This window comes from Hippoglossus stenolepis, chromosome 21 (assembly GCF_022539355.2).
Source record: "Hippoglossus stenolepis isolate QCI-W04-F060 chromosome 21, HSTE1.2, whole genome shotgun sequence".
NCBI lineage: Eukaryota > Metazoa > Chordata > Actinopteri > Pleuronectiformes > Pleuronectidae > Hippoglossus > Hippoglossus stenolepis.
Genome location: NC_061503.1, coordinates 13,788,762 through 13,810,258, shown reverse-complemented (window position 1 = coordinate 13,810,258; position 21,497 = coordinate 13,788,762). Strand labels below are relative to the sequence as shown.

At 41.2% G+C, this 21,497-nt stretch overlaps 2 protein-coding genes across 3 annotated transcripts; one reads left to right on the top strand and one right to left on the bottom strand.

Moving 5' to 3' along the window:
* Window positions 1-516: 516 nt before the first annotated feature.
* gpam (glycerol-3-phosphate acyltransferase, mitochondrial) lies at window positions 517-17,572 on the bottom strand. Its single transcript, XM_035145224.2, has 21 exons — window positions 17,352-17,572; window positions 13,587-13,722; window positions 13,336-13,455; window positions 12,158-12,231; window positions 11,111-11,224; window positions 10,828-10,977; window positions 10,581-10,680; window positions 10,319-10,455; window positions 10,021-10,120; window positions 8,912-9,124; window positions 8,587-8,700; window positions 8,365-8,450; window positions 7,262-7,374; window positions 6,267-6,337; window positions 5,636-5,903; window positions 5,317-5,471; window positions 4,840-4,917; window positions 4,583-4,720; window positions 4,265-4,454; window positions 3,983-4,041; window positions 517-3,857 (listed from the first exon to the last, which is right to left on the bottom strand). Exons 2-21 carry the CDS (start codon window positions 13,668-13,670, stop codon window positions 3,741-3,743), a joined length of 2,481 nt encoding a protein of 826 aa, XP_035001115.1. The 5' UTR covers window positions 13,671-13,722; window positions 17,352-17,572; the 3' UTR covers window positions 517-3,740.
* A 1,350-nt stretch (window positions 17,573-18,922) lies between these two features.
* LOC118100999 (60S ribosomal protein L19) lies at window positions 18,923-21,261 on the top strand. Of its 2 annotated transcripts, none has more exons than XM_035146578.1 (6): window positions 18,923-18,985; window positions 20,115-20,212; window positions 20,311-20,433; window positions 20,581-20,701; window positions 20,817-20,927; window positions 21,067-21,261. In XM_035146578.1, the coding sequence occupies exons 1-6, from the start codon at window positions 18,981-18,983 to the stop codon at window positions 21,191-21,193; spliced, it is 585 nt and encodes a 194-aa protein (XP_035002469.1). In that variant the 5' UTR covers window positions 18,923-18,980; the 3' UTR covers window positions 21,194-21,261. The 2 variants fall into 2 exon arrangements, with proteins under 2 accessions (XP_035002469.1, XP_035002468.1); XM_035146577.1 differs by having other exon boundaries at window positions 18,937-18,985; window positions 20,106-20,212.
* The last annotated feature ends 236 nt before the right edge of the window (window positions 21,262-21,497 follow it).

Here is a 21,497-nt window from a genome sequence, read left to right as displayed (position 1 = left end):
ATTCATCATCTAATACCATCAGGGTCTGATCGCTCCAAGAGTTCATTCTGCAGCAGGACAACAAGCTCAGAGAATAATTATGGGAAGTTCACTATCAAATTCGTACCTTAAAAATGTGTGAGCAGATACACTGAGGAGAACGCACGTTTTATAAAGTTAACTGATTAAAAACAAAAAATAACTATTCATGTGACCCTCACTTTAATTTTTGTGCCTAAAAGCTTTGCACAGAACATTAAACATACAATATTGGGTTTTGGAATAATGCACCTTTGCCTCAATTTTACCTTTAAAAGCACATTTATTTGAAATACAACTCCAGCTCCTAAATCGTTAGGTTACTGGAACACCCCATAATTAAGCAATGTTCAGGAAAAAAATTAAACAATCCACAGAATGATAGTGGACAGTAAAAAGTGTGGTGTCCTGGTGCTGCTTCAAAACAGACAAACCTAAACCATACTGAAACATTTACTGTCCCACCCCCCCAAAGATAAAACAACAGACAAGAGACCATTGTTAATCTATCATTAATTTATTCAAAAACCATATAGAATAATGCCAATTGTGCTATGCTTTGAGGAAGCAAGAACAAAAAGAAAAGTGACATTTGTTTTTAGTAGCTGGTGATTCTTCTTTTAGTAACCACAGGTTCTCTGCACTTGTGTATATTTTTTCTTTTTAAGTTACAACCCACCTTTTTGAATTCTACATGAAAGAATCTTTTTAACATGCACAAAAAACACACAAAAAAAGGAAACAACCAAAGAAACACTACAGTGCATTAAAAAGGCACCTGCTCCCCAGATACAGGCATGATTTTTTTTAATTCTACAAAATTTGTACATAGTAGTTGCAGTGGGATGTTGTTAATGCAGCTTCAGTCTCAACAACCCCCACGAGCAGTTCATAAAAACTATATCATATCTGTACAGACTCTATGGAGTTTCCTACAATATCACACAAACCCTTCAGGGGACAGATGAGATACATTCAAGAGGTAACACATTTTTTTAGCTTCTACACAAACACCTATTATGCTCTTCAACATAATTCACACACTAGACTGTAAAATACAATTCCCAGATTAAGTGGAGTTCACATTGAAGAGTCGATGATTAGAAGGCGACCAGAGGAAACATGCAGTACAGTCCGTTTAGTGGTTTTGTCCTGGCGGTGGCGTCCCCTCAGTGTGTGTGTCGGGGGGGTGGGACGTTACAGATTGTGGGCTCAGAGAAGCTTTACATGTCAGAGAGTTTCAGCTGAGTCTCAGCATGGACACGGTTTATTTATGTACTCTGATCACATTCCCACTTAAATCACATACTTTTCTCTTCTTCCACATGCTACCGGTGTAATTTATCAATCTGCAAACAAGTACATATTTTTCTAATCGCAGGTTATTTCATACACAAATTCAAACTGCATGAAAATATGCAGTTTAACATTAAATATAGCTGTAAGCTGGGAAGATTTAAATTAATTTTACAACTCTTTTGGTATAAATATTAATTTAAATGTAATCAGACACCCAATTCTTCTTATTTTCATTTTATTGCCCAGACAGATGGAGAATGTTGAATTCTAACATTCACAATGTCTTCACATTGAGATTTGGGTCAGTAGTACCTAGACTTGTGACGATGATTCGTCAGACTTCCTCCGACCTTCGAACACACGCCCTCCTCCCTTTCTTATCAGCTGCTGTCAGCCTTGCATGACACTCCTCCACCAACGAATATTAAACCTTTATGCTCAGGATTTAGAAGTTAACACATAAGACAAGAGTCCTGTTGTGTAACAGACTTATTTTTCAATATAACATAAAACTACTGAAATGCACGGCTACTGTGCCGTGAGGTTCCACTGAAAAGTTTGACTTTGGTAGTTACCTCCGCCATGGAGGTTATGTTTTTGCTCCAGCCAGTTTATTTGTTTGTTTGTCAGCAGAAAGCCGCCAAAACTATTGCAAAAACTTAAAAGGAAGGATGGGACACGGGCCAAGAAAGAATCCATTCAATTTGGGGCAGATCTGGACAAAACAGCAGATCCAGGAATCTTTTTCCTCTTTCTTTTACCAAGCGAGCTACTGAATACAATGTTTTTTCATCATTACATATTTTGGGGGACTGATATCTATGAGTGTGAGTAATTTGGTGCAGCTTGATATAGTTTAAGGGGACTTGGCGGAGGTATACGCTCGAGTATTCTTGTTTAGGTGTGTTTTTAATTTTCATCAACGCCTTTTTAATCCCAGCATGCCTGACACAATTCTTTCTGACATGCATTTTAGAAAAAAAAAAAGGAAAAAACTTAAATCATCAGAATCTACTTACAAATAGTTTTAAGTTTAACTATATATTTTACAATATAAATTTGAGAAAGTAGAACAAACGTGCTGAACATCTGAAAATAAACTGTTGAGGAAATTGTTTGTTTTTACTGCTTCTCACAGCAGACTGTGTTAAAAAGTAAACAACTCAAAGTACAGTACAACGACAACACTATCACATTCTCACTAATGACTAACTCTCAAAGACCTGACCTATTGTTCAAACGGGCACTTACAATTGTCTGAGTGAGATTGCTCTCTCGGCAGAAGTCCGTCCCTGAAAATCACGACCAAAGAGTTTCTGAGCTGCGGTTCAATGCAAGTGGATGTGATGGCTGGTATCAAGTATTTTAAGAGCTGTGTGATGTAACATTCATTGAAAAGTGAAAGGAAATGTGTTGCACAAACACAAAGATCATTCGTCATCAAAACTCAAGATGAAATGTGGAACTGAATGCACTTAGATATTAGTTGGTTGAATGCACTTAAATATGGATACTCGTGATCTTAGGCTTCAACTACCCAGGACTTTGAACAGGTACATTTTGTATTTGCCGAGTAAATATTTGTAAATAGTTGAATTGGTTTTGTAGCTTATTGTTTTTGATATCTTAAACTGTGAAGAATGACTTAAATATACGTAGGATTAGATTTTTACAAATATTTTAGTGAATGGAAATTTGCATATGTTCGCATTTAGCAGGGATCCTATATCTCCCAGGGTTCAGCAAATCTCTCTATTTAAGTTCCCTATATTACTGAGAGTGCATGTATTTAAATGCACTATAAACAAGAGACATCTCTCTCTTGTGCCCTATGTACAGGAATTTACTTTCAAGACGTTATCGAACTACATTTTCTTTTCTACTGTATGATAGCGGAGTGCACTGCAGATAATACAGCTTTACAAACAAACAGAAAAGTTAACATAAAAACATCGTCGTTGTTGGTTACGTTCACTATTATTTTTATGCATATTTTGCTTGTTAACTTGTGTTGACGAAAGGCAGCTTGTTTTATTCAGATTGCTGTAAAAGTGTTTGTTTACTATCCTGCTGTATATTTTCTGATGGTTTAAAATTCTGATAGTATTAAAACCTCTTCACATCACTGGCAACGTTCACGAAGAGGCGGATCGTACCGAGACGTACCTCTTCTAAGTACCGACACATGTTGTGTTTCATCAGCTGCACAGTTCCAAGACAGGGAGTCACAGACAAACAGAAAAAAGGGAAGACTGGCTTCAAGTCTCTTCCAGCTAACGGCTAACAGTTAGCGGCTTTTGCGTGAAGGCACTTCCTGGTAAAGCGTTCCACAGAGTAGCACCTGGGATTGTTTTTGAAGTAACCAGTAGAAGCCCTTTAGTGGAAGGAGCCGGGGGTCTGAGCTGGGCCGGGAGGTGTCTTGGTCACAGCAGCGTGAACCCTAAGATGTACTGCAGGAGTTTGTTCCGATTGGCCTGAGGTAGAAAGGTGCTGCTCAGCTCCAGAGATGTCACCTTGTTCTCTCTTCTCTCCTTCAACACCTACACAGAAGGAGGAACAAGTTTAATCCAGCTGGAAGAACCTGAACGGCTTCACTAACACTAGTCAGAAAAACACCAAACATGTAGCACATCTTAATTTGGCCTTTAAGTCCACACACACTTACCCCGAGCTCTTTGAATGTCCTCACTGTGTTTTTAACAAGGTAATGAGTTGCACTTTCACCTGAAATAGAAAAAAATATATTATAGACAGTCTAATATACTGTATTTACAAGTGCTCATTAATTAAATCACATTTGTAAATCAATGGGAGCTAGTTCTATTCATATTAAAGTGCATTAGTGCCAGTCCTTTTACATCTTGTTTAAACTGTTAAAAGATAACACATAAAATACATAGGCAGTGGTTTTTACTTCACATAGGAGTAGAAAGTATTTCAGTGTTACCATAAGCAGCCACTCCTCTCTCTGTGCGTGTGAGCAGGTATCTGAAAAGCCTCTGGGTGTATTCGGACTCAGCCATGGGCTGACTCAGACTGTGGACAAAGATGGCAGCCCCACTGTACGCCTCCAGCACTGGGCTAAGCAGCCGCTGGAGGAAGACGAAGAAGTCCTGGTGCTCTGCGGAAACGCTCACCTGATTGATAGAAAGAAAAACAAACAGCGAAAGTCAGTGATTGGAGGCTGTAGATGCTGGACAGTGCAAGTTATTAATGTGCCATGGTGGTGATACAATTGGATTAAATTTGTATCTCCAATTCAGACCTTGAGGTAGCGATCTCTCTGCTCCTCTCCAAAGTCACTGTCCTCATCCTCCTCGTCACTTCTCCAGGACAGAGGCTCGGGAAACTTCTTGGACCAAGGTTCCTCTGTGGGGCTGGGGCTCAGCTCCTCCTGTTCCTCCTGACAAACACAAATACATGTTAAGACTATCTAGACCACTGAAACAGCACTTCCCAAGACGTTAACACTGACTCAACTTCCATCTAGTATAACAGTAATTTGTGCGTGTTTAAACTGACTTCTGCTACGTAGAGAACTCCATACTGGATCAGCCGGGTCACTGCATCATGGAAAACCTGGTAAATCGTCTGACAGGGCTGTGGTGAGGATGGGAGACAGGGGAACAGGGAGGAAAACATTTAGATTTACTATGTGTTAAAATGAACACAATTTTCTCAAATCCGATATCAAACAGTGAAACCTCTGGACCTAAGCTGCCAGCAAGTTATGAATAACTTTAATTTAAACAAATTTCCGAGACAAAACTACAAGAGTATTATCTCATGTGTCACCGTTATTTGCCAATTAACTATAACTAACACAATCCATCAGTGTGTTGAATGGGTTGGTCATATTTCAGTGTCTTCCATATAAGAAAGGTTTTTTATGATTCACTTACGACAATGAACAAGGTTTTTCTTTCCCCTTTTAAATTTCTAACTTGACAGACTGATAATGTAGAGTTTGCATTGTCTACAAAAAAACGTGGAACTTACAGGTGCCACTGTCACCTCGTTGGTGAGGAAGTGGGAGAGCCCGGCAGCCTTGCGGATGAGTCTCTCCTGACTGAGAAGGAGGCTACAGGGACCACCGGACGGCTGATCCGACTCGGACTCGACCAGCTCTCGCTGCAGTGCCAGGATGCTACAGGCTGCAAAAATGAGGACAGAGATTTTAGGAGGGAAACATTTTACCCGTCTAGCACAGGAAAGCCTAACGAGGACTTTTTAAGACTCATGAAGCTTGATGACAAAGATCAGTGATACACTAGAGTTAACACAGAACAAGAATTAACAACTTGCTGGCTCGACGTACCAATGATTGCATCAGGAATGAAGACGTGGAAAAGGCCGTTGCTGTAGAAGTTGAGCTCGAAAAGCGCAGGTACAGTTTGGCTGGGTGCGATCGTGAACTCGCCATTGCGATTTGCGCTACTGGTCACGTTGACACAATTTCCAAGGAGGTGGAGGGCGCGCATGACCACGTCCTCCGAGTTCCCCGAAAAGCCCAGGTCAAAGTCCCGGGAGAGGATCTCCTCCTTCATGTTGAAGAAGTCTTCCACCAGCTTTGACAGCACCACCCCCTGGAGAGAAGACAAAGAAAAACACATGCTCAAAAAATTTGAAAACAAAAACGTGGATAAACCACGATTTGGAACAACAAAGAACTACAACTGGCATAAGTTTGTTTTATGCAGCAGAAAAACTAATCTGTCAGCTTATTACATCGGTGTGCCTGCAGAGGGCAGAAGCTCACCACTAAAGTACAGAGGGGGTTGGTGCGCAGGCAGGAAGAGCAAGATCTCTTACTACCATGCAGGGGTAATGTGACATTTGGATCACCTTGGGGTAATGGAGGAAGCATGCAAAGAAGAAAAGAGAGAGGGGAATTGGCAGGGATGGGGTTGTTCCAGGGGATAGAGGGGAAATGAAAGGCAACCACTTACCTGTCTGTGTCTGTACAGCAGCAGACAGGCCACGATGTGGGTAGACATGATTGCTGACGACTTATTAGCCGCTGTGAGGTAGACACAAAGACAAATTTATTAGCAACACACAACACAAAGATATTATCAAAGCAGAGATGATTGCAACTGTCATGAAACTGGAAGGAAGATTGAGCTCCAATGTCAATCAATCATGATAAATACATGCAACTTTATTCGCAATTTGTTAATCAATCAATCAATCAATCAATCAATCAATCAATATGACAGATCCCATGTTCTTACAAATATTTTACACATCATAATTAAAAAATTGTTTCTGCTCACTGGTTTAAAAAACCGCAATCATATAAAATGTGTAATGAACTAGATAAGTTTTAGTTATGAGTAGGAATAAAACACACGTGTGAGAGTGTGTGTGTGTGAGGACGAGGGGTTACTATTGGTCATCTTGAGTTTAGTTCACGTTTGGGGGGGGTGTAAAACATTTGAGCACTGGTACTGCATTCCTCCCCTCTTCTGCCTCTCTTTCCTCCCCTTCATCCCATTGGCTAAAAACAACATGCCATCCAGCTGGGGACTCTGTGATTGGCTGAGGGCGGGGTGAAAAAAAAAATGCAGCTGAATTAGCTGGGGGGAACCGGTTTCTGTAGTGCTACCCTAGAGCAAAACGCCGGGAATGATGTGAAGTGAATGTATTGATGCAGCGTTGTGTTGGATTTCAATTAAAGGGAGGGGGTCTAATGGATAGCGTTTCATGAGAGCTGCTTTTGCTCCAGTTAGCAGGTGCACCTTTATCACTGGATGAGGAGGAGAGCCCGGTCCTTAGACGTGATGGGTGCAGTGCCTCCTAAAGCACGAACCATGGGCTAAATTTGGCATCCTGGTGTGTTTATGACGATTCATGACCTCTGATCATTTACAAATATTATAGACAGTCAGCTTCATATTCAGGAATAATAATATCACAAGCTGTGTTATTGTGGATTTCTTACTGAAGAGGACGTGCTTGGCCAGGTTGTTAATAAGTTGCCGTCTTAAGATGTCATCGGGCAGCTCTCTGTTCATCTGCTGCTCCTCCTGCCCCTGGAACAGCTGAGCATCAGGCCTGAAAGAATAATGGTAGCAAAAAAACAGGTTGACAACGATTTTTGTATTTCTGATTGATATGGTACAAAGATTTAAAAAAAAAAAGGTATAGCCCTATAGTCCTATGGCAGCTCATTTAACTCAGTTTCATTCTCTCTTGTTTAACAAGGGGTTATAAAATAAACTGCGGAAAGCTTGGATCATATTGAAAACTACCATAAACACTACGGTAAATTACTTGATGACCACGTATATACAATGTTTAATTCATAGTTTAGACTGAGACTGCAAAAACCTTGATTAGTGTTTTTAAATAAACAAAGCGAAGAAACAGATTCCTTGCAAAATGTAATTATTATTTTATCATTAATCTCCTCTTTGTTTCCTGGCTAATTGGGATGGGACAATGCTGTCTATGTGGATGCAATATTTGACAGAGTCAGAGTTGCTATGAATGGACACAACTATCAGCATACACTTCTACTCATCATGGGATAATGTGTACCAATAATTCAGTTACTGACTGTGGGTCAGGGAAGGTTAGACGTTTGAAGAACAGAGTTAAAACTGACAGTATATGAGTTGGATCTATGTCAACACAGTGAAGAGGACATACTTAGTATGACAGGATTGTGGTGGCATCTATGTCACTTCTTTAGAAGGTAAACAGCTATAATGTGTGAAAGGGAACCACAGCAAGAAAGCAAGTATGGAAAGCGTATCAATCAAGATGAGAAACAGAGGGGAAAATAGCTGGGGTGACTGACATTATATAACAAAAGCTTTTTATTACGAGGGGACAGCGCTGAACTCAAGTGACGCATTCCGATCAACTGGAGTGCTGAGCTCAGATGTCAGAAAACAGACCCTGCTGCGAAGAAGCAGGAGGGAGAAGTCAAGTGTGGAGACGAGGGGTCATAATGTTACAGGTGGGACTGTGGGACTCCTCTTAGAGCATGAACACTGGGTGGATACAGATTTCAGCGGTTTGGAGTGTGGCTACACTTACTGTGCAGAAATAATGATGGGCATCAAGGTGTGTTCCAGGGACTCTGGGGCTGGAATATGGCGGTTTCTCTGGGTACCCAGGTATTCCTTTATTTGACACACAAAAGGATAATTAAGAAAAATCCTTACGACACCAATAAAACAGCTTTTCATTATCTAGAAATAAATGCGGCAATGATAAAAGTATTTATATTTGTTAAAAGCTGAACCTGCAATCAATCACCTTCAAAGAGAACGGCTGGTTGAAGTCAACCCGCACACAGCCGTAGTTCTTCCTCAGCATCCGGAACACTCCACACGCTATTCCCCACAAGCTCTCATTCTTCTTGGGCTTTCCCTGCAGGCATCGACGAGTTCAGACAGGAGCAGTTCAAACTTTGCAAAACTCTGTCTCAAAACAAAACGCTCTTGACACATCTTTATTTTCCCAGATTTCTAACTTTCCTAACTCACAATTCCAAAAGCCATATAAAATTAATTTATGGTGAGTGTGTTTTTTAACGACTTAGTAAAACCTTAGAAATAACTGTAACCATCCAGGCACTTACCAGCTGCTCACTATTGTAGTTGCCCTCAAGGATGCGGTCGTAGGAGATCCCAACCGGCACCACCAGTACGTCAGGTATGGACCCACTCCACAGTGCATCTACCACAAGGGACAGCATGCCTGCACGTGCTGTGGACGGCTTACCGCTGCGAGAGCGTGTACCCTCCAGGTAGACCTCCAAAAACTGCTGCTGACGCAACAACTCCTCCGTGTACTGAAGGAAGATGGATGAAACGTGCAAGTGAGAAGGGTGGGATGACGTTGAATGAGAAATGGTGGCACTGACTAAATGTTAGAAGTGAGACAAATGTGCAAACACTCGGGGCGTAAAGGACAATTTGTGCAAAAACCTTCTGTACAGAGACACAACATTGACTCCATTACAAGTTGGAGGTAAAGCAAAATAAAAGCTATGCAGCTGTTGTATATCCAAGTTAAAAATGAGTGGAGGTCAACAGCTTGACCCACCCCCCACCCTCCTTGTCATCAACACATTGCAGGGAACTGAGCATGTGCCAAAGAAGCCATGTTGTGCATCGGTCTCCTGTGTACAGTATGTACACAGCTGTCTCTCGCCATGTAGAAACTTTTTAGAGCAGAGGCTTTTTCCTGAAATAGACTCTAGGCTGTGGCATTTGGAATAAGCTAGGAAGAGGACTGATATCCAGGTTTAGCTTGCACTGGAGCAACCAGAGTTTGAGCTGCACATGCCTTTTTTATTGCCTGTGCTTCTGGCTGAGGAGAAGTTTGCCTAATTACATTTCTGTACACAGGGATGCCAGGGATGCCAGCTTATAATGACTTAACATTGTTAGTAACAGTAATCGTGGGATCATGAATCTGGATCGTTCCGGTAACTCAGCAGAGCAAGTGAAAAAGAGCAGCATATTTCCGCCAAATAAGTAAGAGTAAGAGTGGAAAACCTATAAATCAAGACGAGAAGCAGAAAATAATAGGAGATAAAAGCTTTTAACTCGCCCTGTTCATCAGTAAAGAATAAGAGCAGAAAAGAGTAAAGACAACCAGAAGTTACATGAATTAAAAAAAGTAAATTGAAGAACTATATGTTTACCCAAACTTGTATTAGATAAATAGACTCTTGGGACTTACTGCATTTAGGAGTGATCTGTACAAAATGTCTTTCTTTCCATCTCCCGTCTCCTCCATTCTCCGCCGGATGAAGAATCCTCCCAGTTTACGGATCAGAGTGCTGGGGAAAAAATATATATATTTTTTCCTCTCCTGTATCCTGTCACAGTTTAATACTTCCACTGCCCTAAGGAGAAATTCCTCCTGTCTTCGTTTTAATTCTGTTCTGTACGATTTGAGGCAGGTTAGAAAAAACAAGGTTTATATTCCCTTAATATCGCAATATAAAATCAGACACCAGGCTTCATGGGTCTTTTACCTGAGGATGGGGATGCTCAGGTTGTTTCCTGCTGCTATATGTGGAGCTTTGATGTTGTGACAGAACAGGATCAAGGTGATGAGCAGGTAGTCGATGTGGGATTTGTGAACAGGGAGGAAGACCATGGGCACATTTTGCTGGAACGATAAAGAAACATGATTTTTTACATGAAAACAGACCATTTCTCATTGTGGACAGAACTTATACAGACAATGGATATGTGAGAGAAAATCCAACTTCATATACAATCATTACTACTAACCTCTGTAGCAGCTTTCTTGACCATTTCCAGCTGACCTTTGTGGATCTGTATGCTCCAGAAGAAACCATTGAATAGCCTCAGGAGAACCCAGCCTGTCAGCCTGAACGAAGTGAAGATGTAGAAGAGAGTTCAACATTCCGCAGTAATGTGAATTTGACTGCAGTCCAATCAATGACTGTACTCTGTGGTTAAGGTGTTGCAATACTCATCGGAGTAGCTGAGGGGAAGATTTCTGTTGTAGATGTACCTGATGAAGGCTGGTGAAACGTTGGCCACCATCTCCTGGAGGAAGGCCCTGGCTTTCTGCTTCACTTTGCTAACAGCTTTAGGCTCCTGCCCAGGTTGGCTCGCTGCAGCCTCCAATTCTGTGGCTACCTGCACGATCGCAGTCTCCACCCTGGAATCACAAGAAGCAGAGCTCTAATATAAGGCTGCATCTTCTAGACTACAAGCACTCCCAATAGGGTTTTATTCCAAGAAACAGCTACCACATAGACTCATCACACTTTAACATGTATGTTGACCCCTACCTGCTGTTGTTAAGCACATTGTCCACCACGTTCCTGGTGAACATGTCCTTGTTCACGTCTCTCTCCATCACAAACAACACATAACTTAGCCTGCGCGCCAACCAGCCCCGCTGTCTGCGAAACACAAACACACACCAGTGAATACAAAGGAAGATGTAAAGAAGAGTGTACATCCTGAAATAAACTGTGTGTAAACATACATAGCTTTGTGTAGAATAGTTGATTTAGAATCCGTAAACACACACACATCTATTTGTCTCATGCATGCACGCACACACTAACAGAGGGTCTAATTTAACAGCTCACAATTGACCATTAGCCTGTTAAAAACCAAACTCTGAGTATTTGATTACATAGATTTCCTGGTAATTTAACACATTTTCTGGAGCCAGTGAGTAGCTCGAACTGACATATCCATTACATGCAGCCTTCACGACAATGACGGTGGCTGTGTTAAGGTCAGTTCACATAATACGGAGAAAATTCACAATACTAACTTATCCATTATGAGTTCAGCCCATCCTGATTCTGGGATGTTTCAGTTTATATGCAAATACAAAACAATAAAAAACTAGATTCCCCTTGCAATTTGGTGCACAATGACGAATACAGTACTTGGAAAAGAAAAAAGCAAGATGTTTAAATTCAAACCAATCTCATGTTTTTATAGTTTTGGAGTTGAGGTATTGAAGTATTAAAGTTGAAGTATTTTGTATTTTGCCTGTTAAGCTCCGGCAGTGGATGCATGCGTCCGGTGTCCACTGACAAAAACTCTTTAAATTATTCATCTCTCTACCTTTCCACTGTTCCACAGATCAGTTCACCTGACTTATATGCAGGTTGTTGGGAAGACCAGTGTCTGTAATGTATTCACTGTACTATACAGGAGGAGCTTCACCTCTTGCTCTTGCTGCAGAGGGACAATTAAGGGGCCATCCGACCCGAAGACAACAAGCAAAAAGCCAACCGGCTGGTCATCAAGTTCATGATGCAAAATACACTTGAAAGGAAGTGATACTATAACAGCGTTGATTTAGTTTCCTTTACCTTGTGTGGGTCTCATTGATGTAGATGACATTACGCAATCCCAGAGATGGAATACTCGGGTTGAACAGCTTCTCCTGTGACAGAACCGAGAGTGATTACAAATAAAACAGATGCTTGAAGTGTCAACGAAGCTTCAGTGAATTAACTTAATGAATGACTACTGGCATATTCAATCTGATTTATTTGTCTTGGAAGAGTACTTGGCTCATTATACAGTTTAACAACCTGGGACCATTGATGGAACTACTTGGGAAGTCTCATGAAGTCTGGTCTGATTTTGCTTGTTATATTGATATACAGTAATTATTTTGCTCACCATGATATGTCCTCTGAGCATATGGATATTATGGAAACAACCAAACAGATTAAAATATAGAAAAATGTGATACTAAGCTTAGGGCAGTTTGGAGTAATAATAGAAAAGTGTTAGGATAGGCAAACGCACACACATCGTAAAAAAAAAAAATCAATAATAATTTCAAAAAAGAAATCCAATTAAGAAAGTATACAAATAAATATGTACCAACCAGTGGTAAGAATACCAATGCAAAAAATGCAAATGAGGACTCAGTGTCCTCCGGTGCCAATTCTGTCTCATCTGCCACTATTTAAAAGCTTTATAGACACGGGGTTTTATTCATTTCTAAATTGCTTCAATCTTCTGCAAGGGACTTTAAACCTCCTACCAGAATATGGGATGTGTCATTAACAATCTTATTGGCTTGTCCTAGAGTTGCCTGTTCACAAACATTCTGTAGAGATCTGTGCTCTTTAATGCCGGTAATGTTTGGTTTTCAACTGCACAGAGAAGTTACCAAACCAAGCTGTGATACTGTGCCGGATTTAGCTCTCTAGGACTTCCTGATGAAAAGGAAGTCCTAGTTTGCATTTTTTTTTCGTCAGCACCATGCACTCTCAAACAGCATAAACAAAATGTATTGAACATTCCCCAGGTAATGAGTCAAAAAACACTTCCCTACAATCAATTAATTAAGTATGAAGACTATTGTGTCTGTTAAGTCTATGTGTGCATTCTAATTACTCTGCACTCCACTACACTGCATATTAATCCCTTTTTTCTCAGTCATAAAAATTCACACCAAACAATAAACTGAACCTGACCAGAGTCGAGAAAATGAATTGACGTTGGGAGTTAATTATCTGTGGTGTAACATTACCCAGCTCTGTGGTGTACAGGAGTGACAGCAGCGGCCGACAAAGGGCCTCTTTCTGTTCAGCAGGCCCTCCTTCCACGTGCTGGTAACACAGCGCAGGACCGAGGGGCTGGTACTGCGGTCCTAGAAACACAAAATTATTAAGGATATTCTATGTATCATTTACAATGCGGGGGCTAGGTTCAACCCCTAATCTGATTAGATGTTCAAAGCTTATCCTGTGATGGTGCTAAGAAGATAAATCTGGGGCTTACTGAGTCATCGTTGGGATGCTTCCAGCGGTTGCACCACTGCTCTCCATTGTTGACCTGCAGCAACAAGCCATCTGACAGCTCCATGTTCTCCGCTGTCTTTGCTCTCCCTCCAGGTCACACAGCACTAGCTGGCAAGCTGGTGAACACACAGGGATATCATGAGGTTACATTTGACATCATTGTAATACAGACTTCACTCCAGGCAATCTTCAAGTTTAATATTTTATGCAAGAGTACAGATTTTTGTGTGGCACCAAATTTCAGTTAGTTTTTATTTCAAACCGACCAGATTAATTTAGACCTAAAGTGAATGAAGAGCGTTCAACTTCTAGAGTACTTTTGAAATTTGCAAATTAACTACACCTCCTATGAGCCTTAGTCATAAGTGCTGTTTGAACCTAATTTAATTTTGAGAAAAATTTGCATTTAGCAATTTAGATTTCAGAAAGTCTTAATTGTATTGAACATGCAGCTCTCCAAAAGCTCCGACCTCTGCTGCCAGATGCCACCAGCCTCATTTCATCAATAAATTCAGAGAAACATCCAGGAGCTAAAAAGAAATGTGGCTCCCTCCCACACGATGCATCACCCTGCGAGTATGAGGTGGCTACAGTTGGACCCAATTTTCCACATAGGTGAGGGTGACATTGTTAACCCACGCATCCCCACACACACTGTGGATGGAATTTACAGGCGGGTCTGAGTGCTTCAAATAACCGACAATGATTCGCAGCAGAAAGTATCGTACGTTACACACCCCCAACACCTCAGCGACCTTTGTGACACACCGGGTGACAGCTGCCTGTTATGCAACTCGACTCAACCTTCGAGTCCCTCCAGCACATCATTCATTCAAGTCTTTATTTGTGTCACACATCTGTGAGCGAGTCATAAATGCCAGAATGCAACACTTCACAATAGGGTCAAAGACTATTTTTCCCCATTTAAGTTCATGTCGCATAATTTATTTATTCGTAGTTTTTTCTGTGGTGACGTTCTGAAGATTAAAAACACTGTAAAATACAACTTTAGGATATTATGTGACCACACAAACAGCACACATGTTGTCCTACAGTATGCTGCTGATTGTCCTGCTAAGCCCTTGTTAAGCTGGAGGTGTGCAGCATCTGGGCCCCAAATACCTACAAACACAATAAAACACTCTGACGTTGTTGTCAGTTGTTCCCCTGTCATTTTCTGTCTACTTCTAAGCAGGTGAATGATGTGGTCACTGCACTGGGAGACACACGCGGCTTTTGGTCCAACATAGAAACAGTCCCAGGGCTTTTGTCAAAAGACTTGTCTGAAGCCCAGTACATCAGTGACAACAAACCATAACCAACACATCCATATCTTTAACACAGCAACTGTAATGTGAACCTGTGAACTGTCTTGACACATCCTCTACATCACTGAATTCACAGGTTGCACAAAGGGAATCCTGGATCTTTTTTTTCAATCAGTATCTCAGGTTCTTTCTGAATAAATCTAATTGAGGTTTTCCAAAAATCAGGATAGGAGCATATCAGGTTGTTGGAAAGCAAAAAACATTCAAACTTCAGAGAACGTGTTTGACATGGTGTGAACATCAAATACTCACATTAAAAGAGCTTGATACACATGTAAGGAAATGAATGGAAAACTTGGTGAGCATTTAGTTGCTGTCATGTGGTGTAAAAGCAAGTGCTACAAACAAACTATTTGCACATCAATAACAAAATACAACGTGCAAGGCCGACGGCGACAAAGTCAAAGTGCAAAGAGTCAGCCAAGAGCACTCAAAACACTCCTGCCTTTGTCCCTCATTCATTGGTAAATAGGTTAGCGAGTCATTTTATGAATGAAGGCTCTCCTACCGAACATTGTACAATATGTGCAACTTGAGGGATGGTGCAACCTCATGTGTCTGCGGATAATAAGCTGAAGGGAGACGACAGACATGCATCCCTCTTGGGAAAAATGTTCCAGCAGGGAATGAATGCCTTTTGAACCATTGTCCTCTGGTGGTGTTGTGGTGGCAATAGGTGATATGCACACTGATTAGAAGGTTCAGAGGGGTGAATGACCGGGAGTACTCCACTCGATGGGGTGATTTAGTTAGAAATAATGAGCTGTTTGGGATTAGGTAACAGATGAAGGAAGTCTTGATAGAGCAATAAAGTTCCCATTGAAGTAAATAAACTGGCTCATGTAAAGTAATAAAATATGAATAAGAATAAATTGTGACTTTTCTAGTCTTCACATGAAATAAAATATGTGTGAAATCCATCTTATCACCGAGAGTCATATTGAATTTTAGGAGTATGTCAGCACAATCAGTATTACTTGTCTTTTTTTGGAGTGCATCATTATAACCTCTGAAGTTTGGGCAATATTGCCAAATAGCCCTTTGTCAGCTAGATAGCTGCTCTTTTTTTTTTTTTTTAGGAGTGCACCAATATTACTTCTGGAGCCCACAGAAAATATCCAATAATATAGTCTGCTGATGTAGGCTTGGCTCTTCTTTGCAGACATTTTATCGTGCTACTAACTTTACGATCAAGCAGGACAAACAAAGAAAAGAGAAGTAATAGAGCTGGGGGGGGGGGTCGATACGGCCAAAAATGACGTCAAGATAAAAATCAGTTGATGTGGATAATTGTCTCGATCAATGTCACTTTATCATTTATCTTAAGTTTAAAGACTGATTATTGCTCCTGAGTGGAAGGTTGTGATTTTAGACTCTTCTTGGTGGACAGAGAACGACAGACAGGTGATACAGGAACACATTTTACTACTGTGAGGTAGATCAAACGTGTGTTATACCTCCTCACTGTGCTAAACAATATATTGATATATATTGGACTTAAGTTAAATTACTATTGATGAAAATTATATTGTGATAATTATTGATTTGTTGCCTAGTATCATTTGATTGCCCATAGCCCTGATAACAAAAATGGCCCAATCCACTATTAACCTAAATATGCTGGACAGAGAGCAGTAATCATTTTTAAAGCTGGCTCACTCTGACCCAGACGCTTTATATTTTCCTTTTTTAGACCAACACTAACACTCCTGTTCATACAGTTTCCAGGATTGGGTTAATCCGTGTCACACGCTGCAAGCTGTCTGCAACAAGCAGGTCAAGCAGACGTGTGTGTGTGTGTGTGTGTGAGTGAGAGAGAGACAGATGGGCTGTGCAGATACAGTGTGGACCGGGGGGGGCAGACAACAATGGCCCAGGACGGACAGGCAGGGCAGGGCAGCCTGGTGTCTGGCCGGGCTGCAGAGGGGGGACACGCCGCTGTCAGGTCTGAATAAAGATGGCTCATCCGAGTTATGGATGGATCCCGTTACCGCGGGGCTCGCGCTTAGCTGACCAACCACGTCTCCAGCACGTTGCACATGGCGTGCTGCCGACAAGGAGTCCATTTAACCCGGTGCACGCTCACGTGTCAGCGGCTAATTCCGCTTCTATCACGGGAGCAAACATAGCAAGTCAAGGTTAATAAAAACGTGCCGTCAGGGGTCCTTTAAACTCCCGGCTAATGCTGAGGTTAACCGGCTAACGCCACGTTAAACCGGTTAAATCCCCTTCAGTGGGATAAAGCCGCTACCGGTGGCTAATGCTCCCCCCGGGGGCCGTCGAGCAGCTAACGTCGCGGGGCTCTTGTTGTTGTTTCCCGGACAATAAACCGCGGCGCCTCGGTGACAGTTACCGATGTGTTAGCGTTAGCCCGCTAGCCAGCCGGTGGTCTCCGGGGAGGGCGACACCACACTCACCTTCAATGTCGCGTTCCGCTGGCTCATATCTCACAAATGTCCCCGTTTGACTGAACCGCAGCCGGCAGCGTGGAGCTCCCCGGTGTGTCGGTCGCGTTCGCCCGGCTCTGCTCGGGAGGGACCGGCTCAGCTCCGGCAGATCAAGATGTGACGAGACGAAGAAGAAGAAGCAGCAGCAGCAGCCACCAAGCACACGGCGAGGGTGCAGTTCGGCCGGCGACCAGAGGGGGCAGCGTTCTGCGTGTTGTTTTTGCTTCATCAGCTGTGACGCCAGATTTATGTTCAGGGGTTGAATTTAGGATTAGAGCTCCAAGTTTATTTATATCATTCCAGACATAACAGCTTCAGATTTATTCAACCACTCCTACATTCATTCATTTATTTCTAATATTATTATTTGATATAAGTTTATTTAATTCATCGACCAAACAAAACAATTTAAAGGTTCAAGTGTGTAGAATTTAGTGGTGAAGTTGCATGTTGCAGCTGACAACCCCTCACCTCACCCTCCCCTTCCAAGCATGAAGGAGAACCTGTGGTAACCTCCAGGTGTCATAGAAACTCAAAAGGTGTTTAGTCTGTCCAGTTTGGACGACTGGGAAAAACATGGCGGCCTCCGTAGAGAGGACCCGCTCCTGATATATATAAAGGGCCCATTTTAGGGTAAAGAAAAGAACAATTAGTAGGATTAATATGAAACACACTGGTGAAAACATCACCAGGATCATTTTATATTCAGTTTCTGCCAATAGATCCTGTTCACCTAAATCTTACACACTGAACCTTTAAATGCAACCACAAAATCTCAAATCTCGAATGAAAAGGAGCAGAAAGAAGAATGATCTTATATAATCTGCCCCTCTTTCACAAGACATTCATTAACAAAACATGTAATTAAATCAAATTAACAATTAAAATAGCTGCAGGCCAACACAGCAGCTCACATCCCGCTGTTAGTTCCTGAGTTACAATTCATTTTATATAATTCAAAGAAGCTTACGAATTTCTCTTTTCTCTCTCTCTCTCTTTTCAAATCATTTCTGGATGAGCTTTATGAGCTTTATACATAATTTGCAGTATACTGTAATCTACTAGCTCCTGAAATTTCTATTTTAACTGAACAAATTACACATAATAATAAATACAGGACTGGCCAATAAAACAATAGCAATACCCATCAATATAATATGTGTGTGTGTGTGTGTGTTTCAAGATGTATCACCTCAAAAATGTAAAATCACTTTGATTTAGAAATAGACTCAAAGACAAAGAGCACAGTTTGTTTTAACTACAGTCAATTAAACGTAAAAAGACGTTAACATGGAGGTAGCGCCCCCTCTAGTGGACAGACATTGGAAATACATCCTATTGGACCGTACCACTGTGCTGTGATGAGGGGGAACGGGTCAATCTAATCACTTCAAATTCTTTTAAAAGCAGAGTAAGCTATGGATGTAAAAATAAATACTAACATTTTAAACGAAACTTCAGTACTTACAATCACAAATCAACTCTGCCTATAGTCATAATTTTCTGATACTGCTAATTGATTGACCCACGTGATCTTCGCTATAATGGCAGGTGCCCAGACTTCCGGTTTCCTCTGTTACTCAGTAGCTAGCGGCAGCCATGAGGTAAGAAACACGTATCACCATTAAATCTATTTATACTCTCAGCAAACACTTAATATGAGATAAGTATTGTTCTTTTAAAAACATGGCGGCCTATAGTTGTGCTCGGTGTGGAGTGAATTCTTCTGTTTTTATCTGAATACTCCTCGGGGCCTATGTTGGTGAGCTAGCTTACTTAGCCACGTTAGCCGGGCTAACATGTCACAACATGCTACTGAAGCACAACAGCTCCTCGGTGGCTAACCAGTCAGGAACTGGATCTTGTTTTTTTTAGCGAACACGGTTAAATGTCAGTAACACCACTGTTAGCTGTTAGCTTCCTCTACTGTACGGTTCTGTCTCTCTGTTGAAATTCAGTTGATATATTATAACGCATCCAATCAATCACATGTCTGCTACCTCCTTTTTAACCTGATCTACCTCGACTGGCTGCGGCTGCTGACGACCTGTACCACGTAAGTTAGGATTAATAAAGATTTCAAAGAGTTGGATTTAGTAATTCAGCATAACCTGTAAAAGACAGGGACATTCATTTATAAATATGAAGTCCATGACAAATCAATCTACCAGTACTAGGACCTATTTAGACAACCAGTGGACGTTGCACCTGTCCTGTAAATAAGTTCATATCTAAATTAAAGTAGCAGGTTTCCTTGAATTATAAATGTTTTAGTGGTTTTGTAAGTTTATTTATTTAGAACGTGATTCTCTTAATTTGCCAACCAGATTTAGAAATGCAGAATTAAGCTCACTTGCCAATAACCTTGTCTGTCAGTGCTAAAGTGAATAAAGAATTGACAACTTAGTGAAAGTATTAAGTACAAATTTTAAACCTCGATTGGCACCTAAATTATTCAATTGATTTGGATTCATAATTTCAGGCAATGAAAGATTGTAGATATCAGTGTTTAGGTGTGTTAACTTTAAACAAACTTTTAAGTGCTTCACAATTTAATGATGAGCCAAGAATAAGACCCAACATAAAAATGGAGACAATGAAATAGCATAAAGATTTTTAAATCTATAATAATACAAAAATTTGAAAAGAAAACACCAAAAGGGGATAAAACACTATGCATTTCACATCATGTAAAAATGAATATTTTCTCATTGTTTTAACCAGCATGCTCAGGCTCCAGAAGCGCTTGGCGTCCAGCGTCTTGCGTTGTGGCAAGAAGAAGGTTTGGCTCGACCCCAACGAGACCAATGAGATTGCGAACGCAAACTCTCGTGAGTTGTTGACTTTGCCTTCGATAGTTTTCACTGTGTTAAACTGTTTAACTCAGCCCCGGAGCTCGTCCTTTGTCCATATTTCATTTGTTCTGCAGGCCAGCAGATCAGAAAACTGGTGAAGGATGGCTTGATCATCAGGAAACCTGTGACGGTCCATTCCCGCGCTCGCTGCCGCAAGAACACGCTGGCACGCCGCAAGGGACGTCATACTGGTTATGGTGCGTAACTGATTCGCAAGTAATGTTCCTGTCCATTTCCACCTTTCCCATACTGTAATTGCAGTATTAGAAAAATGTATAAAATTGATATGACCATGAGTTGCCATATCTATTTAAACAATATATTGTTTTGTTTCCTCCAACCAGGTAAGAGAAAGGGTACAGCCAATGCTCGTATGCCAGAAAAGCTGTCATGGATGCGGCGCATGAGAATCCTGCGTCGTCTTCTTCGTCGCTACAGGGAGTCCAAGAAGATTGACAGGCACATGTAAGTATGAACTCCAGCGCTCATTGCTAATGAACAAGAGACAGTATTTCTAATTCCATTTTCAGGAAGGGCTCTTTCTTCTTTGTCACTCTGAAGTATTTACTGTTTCCACCAGGTACCACAGTCTCTACCTGAGGGCCAAGGGTAATGTCTTCAAAAACAAGCGCATCCTGATGGAGCACATCCACAAGCTGAAGGCCGATAAGGCTCGCAAGAAGCTTCTCTCGTAAGTCGCTCTTTCATTTAGATTTTTGTTATTATTTCATGCCATACTCTTGCATTTGTCTGGAGCTGGATGGAATTCATTTTATTTTGCATCAATGAGCTAATGTTCTCTCCATTTCCACCTTCCTTCACTGATGCAGTGACCAGGCTGAGGCTCGCCGCTCAAAGACAAAGGAGGCCCGCAAGCGCCGAGAGGAGCGTATCCTGGCCAAGAAAGAAGAGATGCGCAAGAACTTCACAGATGAGGACGACGCGGCAAAGAAGTGAATCTAAATGGATTTTTCTTTTTGTCTCAGATTCACTGTTTTGTTGGGTAATAAATTTGGACAAATGTATCATTGTTGTGTCTGTTTGTTGTATTTATATTTAGTGACTTAATTGTTGTAGTGTAATGCTGTCATTTCAATTTCAATTTGAGATTTGTTTTTTCCCAAAAGATAATTTTAGAACTGATTAACTGATTAAACACATTACTCTACAAAGTGTGGTTTGATCCACTCGGGTTTAAATTGCATAGAAGGCTGATTCAAAGTTGTCACATAAATCTTGTTGAGTAAAAAGTATGTTTAAC

Bases quoted from the DNA above. Each gene is read 5' to 3' on its own strand.
- LOC118100999 (XM_035146577.1), top strand. The intron at 20,702-20,816 runs GTAAGTATGAAC...TGTTTCCACCAG, and splicing joins AAGAAGATTGACAGGCACAT to GTACCACAGTCTCTACCTGA. The intron at 20,928-21,066 runs GTAAGTCGCTCT...TCACTGATGCAG, and splicing joins GCTCGCAAGAAGCTTCTCTC to TGACCAGGCTGAGGCTCGCC.
- gpam (XM_035145224.2), bottom strand. From the start codon at position 13,670: ATGGAGCTGTCAGATGGCTTGTTGCTGCAGGTCAACAATGGAGAGCAG. The intron at 13,456-13,586 runs GTAAGCCCCAGA...TTGTGTTTCTAG, and splicing joins AGCATCCCAACGATGACTCA to GACCGCAGTACCAGCCCCTC. The intron at 4,721-4,839 runs GTCAGTTTAAAC...TGTGTTTGTCAG, and splicing joins GAGTTCTCTACGTAGCAGAA to GAGGAACAGGAGGAGCTGAG.